Raw genomic sequence first — 19,052 nt, forward strand, 5'->3', positions numbered from 1 at the left:
ATAACCACCAGTCTCCTGAAATCTCCTCCACGTTCTGGAGATTGTGCTGGGAGACACATTAAACCTTCTTGCTGCAGCACGTGTGGATATGCCATCCTGGAGACGTTGGACAACCTGTGCAACTTCTGTAGGCTTAAGGAATCGCCTCATAGTGCCAGTAGAGATAATTATCAAGACAAAATCAGCACGAGTGGAAAACCAGCCAAAAAAGATCAAGAGGGAGAAACTTGAAATGACCTCCACATGTAACACCAGTCCTGTTTTGCCAATGCTGGCAATTGGCTGCCCGGCAGACAGAGAGCCGCACAATCGCACCATCTCCATGAGCTTATGATGTTTTTCTTTTTCTTTACTTTTCATTGAGACAATAATAAAAAGATCCTCAATCTTTATTTTCATTTTCCCCTCCCAGGATAATGCGGGACAGAAATTCTTCAAACTGGGCCACAGACAGATGGAAGTAACGTTTAGAACGGCCGTCACATCGAGGCGGAGCTCCTGCAGTAAATGGTGAAATTCACCATATAATCCCAAGCTACTCTCTCAACATCATCCATGTTTTCAATCATGTGGCCAACGAATGAAATTCATCAGCGACTGCTCTGCATTGAGCAGCAAATGTGACGTCGAAAGAGAGGCAGCAGATGTGAATTTGATGTGTGAATCGTTGTGAATGGACCATTGGGCATCATCAATGTCAAGAATTCAAATGTTTTAAAATGAATTTAAAAAGTAAAATCACAAAAAAATGTTACAGAAAGGTACTTTACATGCTAGCTTGCTGTTGACGGAATAAAATTAAATGAAAAATTAAATATCAGTGAGTAAAAAATATCGTGGGGAACACTTAAAGAGCAAGCAAGGGTCAGTGAGGATGATGTAAGCGAGACGTAGGCACATCGAGCAATTGTCTCAAGCAATCAGGTAATAATACATAAAATAGACACATATTACATAATCAATCACGAAATGATGGATAAAACATTTGGCCATGTGACTCACTTGTTTATATCTGGTAATTTTTTCTGATTATTGCCATTTCTTTTCTCACAGTAGTATTAAAACTGGTTTTTGGACTTTTATCCTCTGTGATCCTCAGGTCTTCTTCTGCTGCATTTAAACGTCGACTAGTAAGGGATCAACTCGGCCTCATTTGTCAGTGACCACATTTCTTTACTCTGACAGAATACATGCGAAGCTGCCACGAGGTTTTAACACGCATCCTCTGCCTGACTGTCCATCAAAGAACCTTTCACTGTCACTGTTCCTTGTTTTGCATCCTCATTCTTTTCCACATTTCCTATTTTTGTCATTTCGCAACAAATCTTTTGCTTTCATTTTTAAAAAAGTTTCCTTTATTTTTACAAAGTAGAAACTGTCAGCCCAACCGCACATGCCACAATGTCAGTGTCACCTTTGCAAAACCAAAAACCAGCTTTTCACTTATGACTGGAAGCTGATCAGTCAGATGATGTCCTGCTTTAGTTGTGAAGTTTGTTGATTTTAAATATAATTGAATATAAAGGTAGGTATAAATTTTCAAGAAGCAAATCTTTTTTTTTTATTTGGTCAACCAGTGAAACAGACATGTAACACAGAGAATGGTTGTCCGACAAAACAGATGCTTATGATAAAATATCAAAACCTAGCAGGCACGGCAACACAAGGCAAGTTTATTTGGGTTGCACATTTAATGCTTTACATAAAACATTAAAAGAAACAATCAAAAGAAATGATAAAGGTGTGATCATTAAAATAAGATTAAAAGAAGCACGGAGTTCCACACAAGCAATCAAAAAGAATTAGCTAAAAAGCTGAATGTTTGATAGAATTACTTAAACATGACTATTATACAGCCCCAAAATAAGTTTTTTTTCTAGTTCCAAGCAAATGGTTTGTATTTTTGAGCTTTTATCATCTACTTGTAGCTCATTTGTCAGTAAAAGTTGGCCCATCTTAAATAATATTAGTACTAATACATTTATTGTTCCCATATAACAACAATAAATCCTATTCTAACTTGTCAATATCTATTGAAATTTAAAGCAACACCTTTAAAATTTAGTGAAATTTGAATCTTTTTGAGTCTTTAATCAAGTTTTTCCTGTTGTCAAGAATATGGAGCAACTTGACTTTGACTTATTTTAATAATAACTTGCTTATTGCTAGTTCCTAGCTCTTAATGAAACAAAGAATAGTTTCCAACTTGTTGTAAAAACACAAGTAGTATTATTTACCTCAACAGCAAACAGTGACAAATGTACAAAGATTTTGAAGTCAGAAGCAACAGTTTTGTGAGCCAACATGTGCGGGGACAGTGGTAACCTGTTCCAGTTTGATGTGCTCTGGTTGACCTCCCATGCACTACTCTGTGGGCACCGCCACTGATGTGAGCGGCTCAAGCCGAGATGCTCGCTCTGATGTCAGGTGTAACAAAAACCGAGGCTGACAGCCATGCTGGGGACTGAAGAGACGCACAGTTTCTGGTTTCAAGTCAATAAAGAATTCATTAGCTGTAGCTCAAGCAAGATTTCCTGAACTTAATGCGATCCCTCAACAAAGAGGCACAACAAGCCTTTAATCTTCAACACTAACATGCTTTTTTTCTTTGTGCATTTATTTGGTGTTATGCATGTAGTATGACTGACTTTCACATTTTGTATAAGTGGATTAATATGGTAATCTGATTATTTGATGGAATTATTAAGCATCTTTTAAAATGTATTCATGACAATTTAAAATTAAAAGTCTGAAATATTACATTTCTGAACACTATAAGAATAACATTTAATGACATTTTATTGTTTTATACACCACTTACAAAATAGACATTTTACTTTTATCTTTTGTTAGTGAGGAAATCAAAGTATTTTTAGGCACATTAACCATGTGACTATTTGATATATTTATTTAAAAATATATATATAGCTGGGCACATTTTGGGTCCAATATCACTCTTAATGTAAAGATTGCCACCTTGTGGACACACGAAGTACTGTTTTTTAAAAGAGTAATGGGATTTAGCTGCCTCCAGAGGGCAGTATTGCACACATGTTTTTAAATCATGAGCACATAAATACATATTAAATACATGAAATAATCGCACATCATTAATAAATTCAGGTTTTCCGTGCTGAAATTCTACTTATCTTCAAGTTTAGCTATTAATTTTCTGCAAAATACAATTCATATTAAAGACAAAAGATGCAGCAGATGAAAAAAATACCTTTTACTATTGTAAGAAAAGTGGTGATTAAAGGGTAATGATGGTGTACTAGTATTAAAAAAAACATGTAAAAGCAAGTTTTAAATCTCTGCCTCAAAAATTCAAGTCACAATATCCTAATTGTTCAACAGTTTTTGTATCTGGGTTCTGGAAAACTGCTTTACATATTTTGTCTGTTTAAAATGATAAGTGTCTTGATTGGAATGAGAGTGTGAGTTTATGTTTCCACTCCAGTTCCATCTACAAGATTCATTTTCTATGTAACTGGCTGCTACAGCAAACTGTGTGAAATGAAAGTAATAAGTGCTTCCCTTCCCTCCACTTTAGAAACACATATAATCAGTAATGATGGTTATTTCCACACAGATAAACTCTTATCAGGCCTTAACTCTGGGGTCAGGGAAGCACTACATGATTTATCGATGACCAGAATAAAAGCGGTTTAAGAATGTAAAAGTTCTAAAGACACCTGGAAATTAATCATTTGCAAGCTCAAAGAACAAGGGTAAATTATTACATAAATACATTGAATTTTGAGAGAAAAATAGGAAATAAAATCAAACACTGTAGAAAAAGTGTGGCATATTTTCAGATTGAATTTAAACAAGATTTTGCCAGTTTTTAATCCAAGATTCTGAGGTGCAGCACACTTAAACTACGAATGATAAAAAAATTAATAATAATAATAATAATAATAGGAGATGGACAAATATATCAACAAATGCTGTCCAGGAAAAAACTCATTAGTGCCTTTATTTCCTCGCAATGACGAGACATTTTCTAACCTTTATGTGACTCGCACTCCTGTAGATATAAGCTGTGAGCGCCTTTTTTTTTTTTTACTGAAATGCCACCTCTTCTTTTTGGTCTTCTGGATAATCTGCATTGACATTCTCACCAAACCCCAGCAGGATATGCACGGAAGTGAACCAAAACCCTCTGATTTTGGTCTGTCTTGCAGTTCAGGTAAATTTAACCAGAATATACCAGGAAACAGACCAGGAAGTGGTCCAAAACCACATCAAAATGCAGCAATCTTAATGTCAATCCATCCATCATCCACTCACTCTTTATAGTGTTTGGGGTCGTTCAAAACCGAAAAGCAAATCTGTCAAGTCTGGAACTGAAAAATAAATTGTATTAATTCTAATGTCTAAATTCAAGTGCTGATTATTCAAAAGTAACTTTTTTAAGATTTTATTTTGTTTTCATTCATTTTTAAGGAAAAACTATTTAGACATTTTTTTTTTATCATTCAGGTAAAGAGTTAAAAAGAGGACAAACCTATGTAGGAGGGAAATAAAGATGTGGTTTTTAAGCAGCTTGTGCTACCACAGTGATCCTCTACTCACACTTTCAGTTCATGTGAACAAATTCTGATCAAGGGGAGTATCAAATATTTAGACCGATGCGAGGAAAAAAAAATAAAGTCAGATGCGTGAGTTTCCCGTATTTGACTCATGAAACTTTTCCATTTTTAGATTCAGGCGGTTTTTTACGCTTTCTGCAAACGTGAAGCTGAAAACAGGATCTATGTTAATTTCACACCTATGAGTCAACAGAACAGAGATCCGAGTTTCACCAAAATTTACACCATCGTGTTTGTGTGAGTGCATTTCTTCCATCGCCAAACTGGTTTCAGCCTGGTTTGTGTCACTAACAGATCATTTGTGGCAACTTGAACTCATGATACCTTAACTTCTGTGTGTTACTCAAGATATTTGATTTACTAAAGTACAATCTTTTTTTCGTGTGTGTTTAACATATTCTGCCTATATACATTTTTTATGAATAAATAAAATGAGTAATGAAGTTAATGAAGTTAATCACTTATCAAGACATCACATTTGTGATTGTATCATTCATTGCAGAAAAAAATGCTTTTAATGTGTTTATCTGGACCTATTATCTTAACTTGAAGATATCACTTCTTATCCAAAAAGCTTTTTTGATTCTAAAATTGCTAAAATATTTTGGATAAGCAGCAAAAAGATATACAAATGTTATCAATTTCTCCACATTAACCCAACTTTTTCTTTGCCATAACTCCCAATTTATCCTTTTAAATGACATTAAGTGGGAATAAAAGACAGTTTTGTATGGTTATGCTTTACTTTTTTACTGCCATTTTTGCCTCAAATTATTGAATTTCTGGTCCAAATTCCAGCAAAAGCCTTAAATACTTTTAATACACAACTTTCCTTTGACATTCTAAAGCATATTGGTCAACTTTTTGCCCATAATTTGTCTTGAGATGTAATTTTATTTACTTAAATTTGCTGAGATTGACTATTGCGATCCAGTTGGTACCACAAAGGAATCAGGTGTAGAAAATAGATGTGAAGCACTTTTTTTTAAATTGTTTGCTAGTTAATTATCATTACTCCGTTCATTTACTGCTTCACTTACTAAGACACAGCTGCAAAGCATGATGCCAAAGTGTTTTTATAGCATTAATATCGATGGATCTATGGAATGTGTCTGGAATATCCTTAATTCAGGCATAAATCCTTTTGTCTGATTTTGCTTTAGGTTACTGAAACAAGTTACAATGTTTGATTGTTCTGGGGATTAATGAAAGTTGATTCTATTCTATTTTAGAAATATTTGGACACATCACTTAAAGCATGTGTTTTTTATGAAGCAGATCTCTTCAAAACCACGGGATTCACTTCCAATTTTTTAAATTTGCCATCACAACCATATGCTCCATTGCTCACCACTAAACTAAAATGTTCACATTTATAAGTTTTATGATAAGACTCCAAATTGCTGGACTTTTAGAGACAGATAAATGTAGGGGCATCAATAATGGGAAATGATAAAATTTTAAATATATATATTTGTTGTTGCTATTTATTTTGTGAACTTATTCTGCTAGTTCTCAATCAAGTGAGTAACCTGGTGGGATTTGTTTAATTATATCCTGAAATCTGGAACCGTGTGGTCAAAAGTGAAGGACACCAGAACACAGAAAAGAGAAGTGGATCGAGCAGATGTCTGGATGCAAAGTTGTTTTCTGTTTAACATGATTTCACATGCATTTAAGTTTATAATTTGTCTTGTCATTTAAGACTAAGGTCACATTTCCCAGAGTGCCACTGTGCGTCCACCTAAATGCACAGTGACCAGTGAGATAATTGACTGATAGGAGGGTCTCCAAGGTTCTTAAAATCATCTAATGATCAGCCAATTTTAGACTGCCACCCCCCTGCCCCTGTGCTGCCGTCCCACTGCCAGAACTCTTACAGTGTGGGCACTCGATGAGGGCTGTTGACATGGGCCGGGGGCCCGGCGATGACCAGACGTCAATCAGGCGACCGCGGGTTCAAATGGGGAGACTCATCGTGATGTTGATAGCACCAGAGCAACTCTGAGACCTGCGAGTTGACAAATTACAGTTGATGCTGTGAAGAATAGAGAGTTTGAAACAGATACTGTAATGTCACCAGAAACAGTCATGAAGTTTGGTGGTTTTACGGCTTTTTAATGGATCGAATGAAAAAGAAAATATACTTTTGTTAGTGCAGAATTTCTTCACATAAGTGATGAAAAATGATGGATGAATTTCACCTCAGACAAACTTTTGCCTCCACAATGAACACTATTAAAACATTCTATGAAATTGATCTATTAATGTGCAAAATAATTATCTCAAATAGCCTCCATGTGCTGCAGGAGTAAAGATGCGCAGCAGCTCTTTTTTTTCATAAGTGCTGCATCTACAAGAAATGATGATATAATGGAGGTGGGCGTTGGGTTGCACACAGTGCACCGTGCAGATCCATCATTTGTTTGTGAGACTGTATAGAGTGCAGCAGCAAACGTGCGCTGAAGCAGAAAGCACATGTTTACCTCAAAGTGGTGGGCGGGCGGGCGGGCGGCCGCAGCTTTCAGTGATTATCTCTGCAGGCCTTTGCTCAGGAGATGCTGAGCTGACACAAATGCATCTGCTCGCTTGCATTTAAACAGTTCAATATATTGGTTTGGAGAAATGGTCGTTGGATTTTTTTTTTATGCTAATTCTGGGTTACATAGAAATGTGTAAACATGTACTGTCGTGGATCAGAAACTCTAACAAATCCCTGCAAATTACTTTTTATTGCTTTCCATGTATCTTCCATCCTTATTTGTAATGTTGGCAGTAGAGGGTACCAATCTTTTTCCAACATTTATTAAAAAAAATATGAAGTTTCATTTAAAGATATATCTACTTTTGGGTGGTAAAGTCTTTTTATCTATCACACAAACAGTTTTTGCTCATTTTCCATTGAATTTTGTTAAATGTTTGTAGTTTGGTTGTAAAAAAAAAGTTAACATTTTGCAACAGATACTAGCAATGACCTCATTTAACCTTTGTAAACAGTAAATTACAAAAAAATAGCCAATTTCCAGATTTTTTTTACACTAACATTAGACTTCACCTTCTCTGTGGTCACCAAGACCTAAATTATTATTCTTTTTTCTGTTTTATGTTCATATTTACACTCTACATGATTTAAAGGTTGTATCGTTAACTACAAGTACTTTCTAAAACTCATGGATGCACAGAAAAGAAATATAGTTACAAATTTGCATTTGACCTTTACAGACTCTCATTGACCTGCTGCAATAGCGGTAAAAAAATAACTATAGATCCAAATTATATGAAAACCATAAAACATTGAAAAAATTGTGGTTGAATATTTTTAAGAATGAAGACAGCTTAGTTAAATAAAACAGCAGCTTTATTTTGTATCTAATTTAACAATTAGAAAAAACAACAAGAAAACAGACAATAGAAATATGTTAAACACATTTTTCTTATATAACATCTGCCACCTTTCTTTAGGCTTTATTTTTAGTCTGTGGTTTATTAAAATGCAACATCTGACTTAAAAAAGTAATATGTCAAAATAGATTTCAGTGGCTTAAGAAAAAAAAAAAAAAAACAAGTCTAGAGTTGGTGTTTGGTTGCATGCCAATGAAAGAAAACCACACACCAGACGAGCTTCCTTAGTTGGCTGCTTATGTTGCTGAGCAGCAAGCAACATCCTGGATTTGCTTCACACAAATATCACATTTATTGCTTCACTTCACACCCTCATTGATGAAAATGAGAACTCGATTGATATTTTATTGTTCGCATCTGTCAAAGATCTCAGTGAGCACCATTAAACGGAGAACTTTCATGACCGTGTAGGAAACAATGGCAGTGAGATAGTGTTCCAGTTGGGTGTAAATGGTCTGTTTGGACAGAAAACTTCAGCATTTATTCCCCAACACAAACTGTGTGATGCCTCTGAGCTGTGAAACAGAAACTCTGTGTGGAGCATGCTAGTACCTCTCAGTTATGGATTAAAATTAAATAATAATAATTAAAAATGTCACTAAATGTCACTCTAATCAAAGTTCACCTCTTGTCTAATTTATTTTAATTGCTCTCATGGAATCAGTCTATTTAAAGCTCTAATCATATTAATAGACAAGTTTCTGTCTAATTAGTCAAAACATTTCTTGATATCAAAAGCTTCGTAATGTGTTTTGTTGTAAGGTAGCACAAAAACCTTCATGTTTGTTAATGTTTAGCTGATACTGCCTGATTCAAATATGCTTTAGAAATGATTATCATGTTTTTTAGTCACAGCATCCAATAATTGCATAATAAAGAAGAAAAAAACGTGTATAAGTTGCAGCCCTGGCCAAACTATGCAAAAAATGTGGCAAAAAAAAAAAACGGTAACAACGAACGAATATGTTTTGCTGATCACATGACATCAAGTATTAAAGACAGAACCAAAATGAGACCACTTCAGGGGCTTCAGGAAAAAAGAACTCCTCCTCTAACCATCAAATTCCAACTGAAAAGCATAGCAGTTTGTAAACAGACATGAATTTCATGTTTATTATAAATAGATAACGTAATAGCAAAGTTTTTAGCACACACACACACACATGGACTCATGTCTTCTTATCCGATCCAGTAAGAGACTAATAACCGGACATTTTCCTTTTTTCTCAGTCCCTAATTGGAGTATGTTGCAATGAAAACCTGAGCTTTTCATCTGCATAAATGAACAAAAATGCAAATTTGCCTGACTCACTTTTTAGGTTTTCCGCGCAGCATACTCATTTATAGTTTCGTCTTAACTTCTTTAAAAAGTTGCTGTCCGACCAACTGAATTTTTCTGATTTAAGTCCTACCAAATCTTAGCTAATCCTGTGATGACTCCTTTAAATGTCGGCAATCGGTTTGAAAATATTTGAGTAAAAACAGAAAATGTTACAAAGTTAAAGAGTCCAGAACAAACATCTTTGTGCAACAGTAAACTACACCCCACCTCCAACCTGAAATCATAAAAAAAATATAAATATTTTCATCAAATTTACAAGGAATCCATCAATCACATTTGACACCACGTGGAGTCCGGTTTGCATGGAGCTCTGTGAGGAGCGTCTCTGTGGTCCGGGGTGTAGCTGACGTGAGCGTACTCTGTGTCATTGGGGTCAAACTCCACAACTGTCGGAGGTCTCTTGGGGAAGTCCAGGACGCTGTAGATCACGGAGGGTCCAGGCAGAGTCGAATAGTCTTCTATTACTTCCTGTAAAGACAGAAAAAGTTTAGGGATCTGGTTTTTGTTTGGTATGTATCTGGGAGAAAATGTTTGTACCTGCACGGTGGGATTTGAAAGTCTTTGAGGTGAATCGTCCCCTCGGTCTGCACAGCAAGCAGAATCAGAGACAAGTTAACTCAAGTTTTATGTATTTTGTAAGACATTTTTTTAAATTCCCTGAGAAACTTTAACAACTTTCAAATTTATTCTTGAAATCTAATTAAATGTTCATCAAAAAGTTGTAACTTTTCTTTATCTTATTTGTAAGATGCATTTTTTTTCCTTTATTTTTAAGCTACAGCATTTGTTAAATCTTCACAGTAAATCAACCTTAATTTAAAGGTAAAGCAAAAACTTATCAACTAATTCTACTCTTTAAAGTGCCCCTATATGATTCTAGCTTAAAAAAACAACAGAAAGAAGCTTTAACCATTTCAACTGTTATATTCCATGTGATCATTCCAATCAGACCAGATTTCATTCTATAATAATGACAGCTTATATGTCTAAACCAAAGAAAATCAAAGGATTTTCTGTGTTAAAGAGGCCAGACTGATGAGTAAATCTTCCTATGAATTCATATTTTTTCTAAAATGCTGATTTTGGGGGTCTAAAGAGAAACAAAACCAGCTCAATAAAGTTCATTTAATTAGTTATTTTTTACGATTTTTTTCAGACTTATAACATAATTTGATTTTTAAGAATTATTATATGTGGTTTGTGTTAATTAAATCTAGCTATATAGTCTCCAATGTCCTTTCAGGCTGACATAATGGATAATTCAACTGGACTGAGCTGATTAGAGATGTATTTCTTTCTGTTGCATCTCTTTACACCAGCTATTCCTATAATAAGTTAATTCAATCCCTGCTCTGTGCTTAATTAACTATTCAAGCATTAAAATTAAAATTTTTATTTGATTTGGTCAAATAAGTAGTTAGAGGGATCCCGAAAAAGGACTTTTTTTTTCAGAGTGCATTGAAGAACTTTTGATTTTAGACACGTCCTCTGCTGCAGCTTTAGACACCAGATGACAATAAAGCTATTTTTCCTCCAAAACTTTATTTCATCTTAATGATGTCAAGATAAAAGTAAAGTTGTGCCTTTGTCTTATCATTTACCATGAGATTTACATGAGATTTATTAATAAAGTGACTTTCAAAGAACATCTTCTGTCATATCACAACCTGAATGTGACTTTTATCTTATCTTAGGAGAGTGCAGGACATTTTTTTGCATTCATTTTTTTATTTTAAACACCAAAACAAACATTGTGTAATTTTGTATTTATAAATAGTGTTATTTAATTAAATTGGTTATTTATTCTAAGAAAAAAAAAAACAAATAGACATTTTTGTTGAAATAAATGCTTAAAAAGAAAAGTCGTTGGTTTGTCCTTACATGAAGTCAATGAGTAAAATTACTTTCTAAGAACTTATTCTGCCTTATTGCCACCTGAATGTGACTTTTTTCTTGTCTCAGTAGAAAAGTGCAGCGGTTTTTTGCAATCAAGACACAAAATACTTGTACTTTTCATAATAAGCACCAACATAAATCGTGTAAATGACAGTTATTTTGCAATAATGGAGAATGTGACCTGCTATTTAATGAAATTCGTTTTGTTCTCTCAAGAAAAAATATGTTTTTTTGTTTAATCTACTGTCATATTGATCAAAATCGATAAAAGTCCATTTCTGTTAAATATTTTAAGTTGAACTTTTTGAGTTAAAATATTTTATACAAAAAGATTTTGACTATTTAGGCGCAAAAACCAAACGCTGATGCTGTCCGATTATTATTTGTTTTAAGACGGCCCAGCTATCAAAAGCGTGCATCTTCATCTGCATGCAGGAAATTGAGGCTTCTGAGGTGAGGGGGGCTTTGATATGAACACATTTCAAAGCTTTGGTGATCCTACTCAAAGTAGGACAGGAGGGGTTGCCTCAAGAAGACTGAAAACCCATTTGGCATTACAAATAGCCTGAGTAATGTTATTTTCCTTTTTCCATCATTCTCTCTTTGATAGTATTTGAGGCTGCATTTGCATGTCGCGAAGGAGGAATTTATTTTCAAAAAATGTGAATCATCACAGGGATTCAAAGGATGTGAAACTGCAATATGGTTTGCATTTTGGTGCACATCACCACACAGCTGCAAATATTTTCCACCAAATAAACATTAGCTTCATCTCATCCACATCTTTCTTTGAAGAGTCGAGATCATTTACATGTCTGGTCTGTATACGTCTCCCTAATTTAAAGGTGAAGAGCTACTTTTAAATATAATTTTCATTTTCTATACACAAAAATATGAAAGTATTGGTCACTTTGGTGCAGATTTACCAAATATTTTATACCTTCCATAATATCAGCATAAAGTTCTAAACAATCAAAAATGTAAAAAATCAATTTTTGTGAATTGTATCTGTCTATTTACCTCTGGTTCTCAGCAGACAACAGATGGAGAATAGCAGCACAACAGCAAACAGGGCCACAGGTGTAACCACAAGGAGTATGACGACATGAGAGGAACTTCCATGGCTTGGAGGTGTCGTTGAATGTGTCGTTACCGGAGGAACTGTAGGAGTTAAAAGAATATGATAAAAACAATTACTCATCGATGCAAAAAAAAAAAAAACTACGAAAATATTGTGTCCTACCACATTTGTAACAGGCAGTGAGTGTACAGAACAGAGGAAACTGATGTACAAATCACTGGAAATAATCAATGACTAAAACCATTATGATGAGGTTTTTCTGATTGCCTAAAAAAATACAAAGCTGAAAAGTTCCCTTTGAATTAAATAAAAAAATCTATGCTTTTTTGTGATGCAAAAAAGTGAGACTTTTGCAGTTATAAGTAAATCAATATGTGAGACACTGCTCTATTTTTTGGAAATCCTCTTGACTTTTTAATCAACAAGTAAAATATAGAACAAAATGCATTATTATAAGTCAGTATAAAGGGCTCAATCTGTAAAAAAAAAATAGAAAAGAAAAAGGCAAAAATTTGTTCTCTAAAATGATAAAAAAAAATGCAATAGAAAAGAAGGTTTCTCTTCTCAATTTTTCAAATCAATCAAAGTATGAATAATAAGTGTTCAAACTCATTTTTAACATAAGATTTATTCATTTTTAAAACTACTTTAGTGCTGATTTTTTTAATCAAGTAGAGTAAGATGCTGCATAAAAAGCAGAGATGTATTTTTAAACCTGGTCATTTTTAAAATTTTATTTTATTTTGTGGTCCATGTGCTCTGTTCTTTCAGTACAGAAAGAATTGTCCTGTATTTTTCATTAATAGATCTTATTCTTTGATGTTTTTTTTATTGTTTTATTGTTTATTTTATCGTTTTTTTATGTACTAGTGCAGCTTGCCCCTTTTAAATTTCCTTCTAAAGTATTATAGATTCTATTCTATTCTATTCTGCTCCAGCCATATGGGGACACTTTCCACTGTTTCAGTTAATATCTGAAGCTAAATCACATGTGCAAATCTTCGGTTGACCTTTGGTGACCCTAGAAAAAAAAAGACAAACATAATATTGCTTTATAGAAAATATCTGTTTTAATCTTTTTTTTTTTTTACTTTCTGAACCTTTTGTCTGGAAAATCTTATACAAATTTCAGGTAAAAGTAATCTTTTTTTTTTTTTTACAATGTTGTTTCCTTCATTTTTACTTTTTAGAGTGAATTGTGTTTACAGTTTTTGACTATTTAGTATTTGTCTCCTTCACTATTTATACATTGTGACCCACTTATTTAAAAAGTTAAAAGTCCTACAGTATTTGTGAAGACATCACCTTGTTTCACCTTAAACCACAAAAAAAGGTCCTCACCTGAGGTGTTATTGTCCTCTTGAATAATCAGCTTCACCTTGTTGCTCAATGTTGGAGGTTTGTGATCATCAAACAAAGAAATCCAGTAAATTTTACTATGATTCATGGTCAGGTTTTTAATATTGTACAAAACTGTATAATTTTTAGGGTAAATGTTTAAGCATTTGCAGTGAGGATATTCTGAGATCTTATGTTCCCCTGTTGTATAAACTCCAAAATATCTGTTTTTCGTAATGTTGCATTCGCTGCAGTTAAATATGAACTGAAGAGTCACATCTTTGCCAAGCATCCCAATAACATCCGTGTGGCTTGCAACTGTAAGAAGGGAAAAAACACATAATGGGTTAAGAATGCGATTTACACTTTTTTGTATATAAAAAAGCTATAATACACAATGCAAAAAAGCCATTCACAAATTAATGTCTCCAATTTCTTTTTACGTTTCAGGAAAAAAATGAAAACAGCTGAAATTGCTGCTTTTTATGCAGCATTTTTAAAATAAGTCAACCATCAGAAATACAACCATCAGTTTTGTTAAGAAACATCATTAACAAAAGGTGAGAATGTACCAAAAATGTATTTACATAAGACAAATGATCGGCTTGTAATAAATTAGATACTTAATTTATTAAATTAGTACAACATGATTTAGAGTTAAAGCACAACTTCTGTGGCAACATTTTCCTCAATTTCTCTGTCCTGTCTTCCCAGACACACTGAGTTCCAGTTAAATTAATACGGAGGTAGTATAATAGGGGTGTAACGATTTATTTTAACAACAATTTGATTCATATCATAATTTGTGGTTGTTGATATTATTTATAGCCAATATTGGTTCATTTTGAACGATCCGATTCACTGACAATAATAGATCCAGGACATCTTTAGCCAAAAAATCAGCCAACTCACTGATAAATACCTGGTACTGAACAGAGCAGGTGAAGTTTAACAGATTCCTAGTATTTCTTGTTAGATAATCAAGTGTAAATTAAATATGTGTATAAATAAACAAGTAAATTAATGGAAAATCTATTCACATTTTAGTTACATAAAGTTTAGCTCACTGTTGTTTTTCTAGATCAAAATGATACAAACAGAACATTATTAGAGCAAAATTCAAATTATTGTCCTGTAATTATGGTTTAATCATTTTCTCCTGCCATCACATGTATGTTGTTCATTGTTTTGGCACTTGATCGTTTTTATGTTGTAGTAAAATACACCTACCATTTTTTTGGAATAAATCTAATCAGTGTATCTTATTTTTAATAATTTTTTGTAATGGTAGAAGTCATTTTGATTCAATTCGATTGAGGAAAAGAAATGGATTAATCGCTACTCCCTATAAGAATTCGTCATGTCAGCTGACATGTCAAATTACTGTTATCTGATAAACTGAAACTCAAAATTGTCAAGTTTCTCTTTAAAACTTTAGGACTGATTATCCAAAAAAAAAAAAAGTCGTAAAAATCCTAATTATAAAATAAATCTCAGTTTTTGAAGTTGAGTTTAAAGCTAATACTTTTAGCTCTTCTGTCACAACACCTCGCTGCTTTCCCATTTGTAATTTGACCTTACACTACGTGTGATCAAATAAAAGATAAATATGTTGGAAGTATCTGAAGTTGTATTGCAGGCAGAAAATAACAACAAAATTCTCTAAATGTCAAAAGTCAAGTATAAAGAAAACACCTTACCATTCAAAACCTTGTGAGCCGTGACGATTAAAACCAACCCCGTTAGTTTGATGAAGAAATTACAAATCATGGTGGAGATTTTTCTGCTTGTCTGTTTGGCTCTGAACTCTATAATCGTATCTGCTTTTGCCTGCTTGAGCTGTAATTTTAGATCTTTAAGGATAAGTGTCAGATTTAGAGTGTGACGGGAGGAAACTGCAGACAGGAACTTGCACACACACTCATTTATCTGCCTTCAGTATCACAAACGCCTCCTTTAGCGGAAGGCTTCAAAAAAAGGTTCATGGACATGTGGTGACGACAGTGAGGAGCACAGACGAAGAGGCTTTCTCTCACAACATGCGTGCACACTCAGAGGAGCAGAACTTTTCCTTTGCATGATGCCACTGAAGATATAAAGCCTCTGCACATACACTGGTTTCTTTCTTTTTCTGACAGAAATCACTTTTGAATCTGCAATCATTTGTGTTTTTGTTCATGCATGAATTTTTTTGCGGGGTTTGGAGATTATAATCTCCTGCTTTTCTCAGAAAGGAACAAGTATATCCGCAGATCAAGCAGAATTAAGCATGAAGAAAAGAAGAAAAAGACTCGGTTGTCATTTTACAAAGCTTAATTTAAAAAATCATTTAGACGAATTTCTGATTCAGTGAGTTTAACCCATGAATGCACAAATAAACTAATGCAGCTTCCACCTGTTTTATAAAACTAAATAAAAAAAAACATTGTTCTTAAAAGGTGAGAGGAACAGCATGTGTGCTCATATATAGTATTAGATCAGGGGTGTCAGAATCCAGGCCTTGAGGGCCGGTGTCCTTCATGTTTTCTAACCAACCTGCCATTGAAGTTCCTTATTGGCTAAACACACCTGATCCAGGTAATCAGCAGCAGATGGCCAGCTTTCTATCTGGAAAACAAAGTGAAGGCCGGCCCTTGAGGCCTGGAATTGTACACCCTTGTATTACATTATCATGTAAAGTTCAATATTTTCACCATTGTGTGGTTAAAAATGACTCAAGAACGACACAAGCGTATTTATTTACTACAATCCCTTTGCTTTTAACCGAAACCCCCAGAAAGTGATTAGTATGAACAACAGGAAGAATTCAAAAAAATTTGAAGGCGCCACACCATGAATTTCTTGAGCCTTTCAGAGTAAACTATATCCATATATATGATCTTATATTACCTTTGGAACACTAAAAAACAATTTATTTATGAAATATTAGTCATTTTTGAGAGTTTTTTCCTACCCGGAAGTAAAACGACTCGATTCCTGAAGCTCCGCCTGCCGCTGAGTGTTTTTCTGCCACAAACAACATCCAAACTGTTTCAAAGATGGATGCACACACCATTTATCTGCCTTTAGTAGCTATACACTCGATGTCTGCACGACTATGTCTGGCTGTGTGTGTCTTACAGGAGCCCCGCGTCTAAAGTAACGAACACCTGTTTGAGCTGGAATTTATTGAAGACAGGACAAAACTGGAAGATATACGGTATTCTTCATCTAAAATAAAGTTTTTTGCTGATCACCATCACATGCTGTTGAGACCACAGGCTTTTACTCTGAAATGCGAGAACGGGTCAGAATACCGCTTTGGGGTTGTTTATAGTGAGGAATGAACAGTATAATACACTTAAAGCTCAAAAAGTTGATTTTTCATGGTATGGCTGTTTTAAAAGTCGCAGCTGCTTAATAGGATGTTTAACATAAATAAAAATGAATAGCTAATTCATTAGAACATGCAGGGTTGGATCTGTATGGATATCAGGCAGTGAAGCCCAAAAGCAAACCTAGTTGCCTAAATGTTTAGGACAGCTGGAACCTGAGTGGTTAGTCTCCAAATTTGCAAAGACAAAACTTGAACACATTGCATCTTGCAAAGTCAGGCTGCAAAAGAGTTATCTTAAACCAGGCATGCAGCCATACCACAATTTCAGGAAATCAAAGATGAAAAGATTAAAGTTTGCATGAGGGAGCAAATATCTACCTACATGTTAGAAACAATAACAAATACACTTTATTGATGTTTTTGCAGTCATTAAGCCATTCTTCTATAAAATGTCATTTTTAACTATAATATGGTCTATATTGTTGCTTTTGACATTAGCAACAAGTTCCTTTCAAAATAAAACACATCCTGTGTCAGTTAAGATCCTGATACAGTACTTTTATTTCAAGAACTACACATAAGATAAGAATATGAGCTTTAACCCATTTTAAAAATACACCTCTCTGACAACAGATTTAACACTTCACTGTCATTTTGCTTAGTTATCTGACACGTGTGGATTTTGGAGGAATAGTAAAGCTCTTAATGCCTCTTGATTTAATGTAGTGTCATGAGTAGTAAATTAATAAAAGACTGGTAATTTTATCTTTGTAGGATCACCTTGGTTTAAAAATCTAAAATTAAGCTTAACTGACAAACCCTTTATTTAATACAATTATTGGCATTTCTCTTCAAAGCCAAAGAGCCACACTGGAGGTGTAAAATGTGCCTTTGGAGCCTGAGGTTGCAGAGCCCTGATCTAAATCAACTTCCATTCAGATCTGCATGAATCTTTGACCAAAATGTTGCTTTTTGTTTGACTGAGAGATGTGTCATGTCTTCTCTGAGACGTTCCTGAAAGGGTTTGAGGCCTGGACTCTTTGCTTCAGTCCACAAGTGAATTTTGGTCTGATCCTGATATTGACTTTTTAACTATGCTTTTGCCAGTTGGAGAAATGCAAAGTAAAAAAGTCAATCGTGGTAACAAACATATTAGTCATACTTTTTAGATAAATACGTGGACTTTTGGATGAATTTCAAAAGGATATACACATAAAAAAATATTAACAGAACTTTCCCATTAAAAATAAACACATTTTCAACTCACAACTAGTTTTTGTTTTTCTGAAAAACACAACTGAAGGTGTTTTGACAGTATCCTCTCTGACTTACACGACTCAAATGAATGTAAAAAATACAATAATTAGAGCTGTTTATTATCTTGAGAAATGTGTCTGTCTGCATAGTCATGCCTGTAGCTTTTTATGCTAAAAACATTCACTTTCAGAAACACTTTCACCACAGGAGAGGAAGTAGGGGGGATTCTCTTGGTTTCAGCATCACCACATAAACGTGACGGCTGATGAAGACCACCCCGCTCCTGCTGAAGCTCATGACTCAGCTTTGGGGGGAAACACGTTTTTATGCTTTGTTGCCATACAAGCAATGACTCACAATTGTTTTGTTTTTTTCCAAAAACAGATTTATGCAAAAGTGACCAGACTGGAAAAAGATTCTAAGGATTTTCATTAGGTCATTTATTTAGATTTTAAAGTAAATCACAAAATTTTAAATCTTCAGCTATTTAACATGCAAATCAGGAGATTTAGTAGCAGTTAGAACTGTTGCCTTGCAGCCATGAATGTTTGTTCAAATCTGTTTTTTTTTTTGTTTTTTTTCTCATTTTCTTCTTTTAAATTCATCCCGCTCTCCTCCTACATGCATTTTTTTCAGTGATGCTTTAACTCGTAAACAAGGACTGTTTTCCCATTTCATTTGTATATTTTCCCTGCGTTGTTTTGAAATTATAACCCAAAATGTTTAGCCTTAAGATGCAGATTCCAGCTGTAATTCTTGCAGCTGCTGCAAAAGCAAAAGCAGCGTGATACACCCTGAACAGGCAGCCACTCTGTCACGTGGCCC

At 34.2% G+C, this 19,052-nt stretch overlaps 1 protein-coding gene across 5 annotated transcripts in view; it reads right to left on the reverse strand.

Moving 5' to 3' along the window:
- Positions 1 to 8,963: 8,963 nt before the first annotated feature.
- The window catches only part of LOC112150336, a 13,289-nt gene continuing 3,200 nt past the window's right edge, over positions 8,964 to 19,052 (reverse strand). For 2 of the 5 annotated variants that reach the window (XM_036211528.1, XM_036211529.1), the window contains exons 2-4: positions 13,658 to 13,972; positions 12,256 to 12,396; positions 8,964 to 9,923 (exon numbers count right to left, since the gene is read on the reverse strand). In XM_036211528.1, the coding sequence (XP_036067421.1) occupies positions 9,610 to 9,923; positions 12,256 to 12,396; positions 13,658 to 13,946 (744 nt within the window). In that variant the 5' untranslated portion in view covers positions 13,947 to 13,972 and the 3' untranslated portion in view covers positions 8,964 to 9,609. Of the gene's footprint in view, positions 9,924 to 12,255; positions 13,973 to 15,354; positions 16,045 to 19,052 lie in introns of those variants that run through there. The other 3 variants (XM_036211527.1, XM_036211526.1, XR_004947750.1) reach the window with 3 other exon arrangements.

This window comes from Oryzias melastigma, linkage group LG4 (assembly GCF_002922805.2).
Source record: "Oryzias melastigma strain HK-1 linkage group LG4, ASM292280v2, whole genome shotgun sequence".
Taxonomy (NCBI): domain Eukaryota; kingdom Metazoa; phylum Chordata; class Actinopteri; order Beloniformes; family Adrianichthyidae; genus Oryzias; species Oryzias melastigma.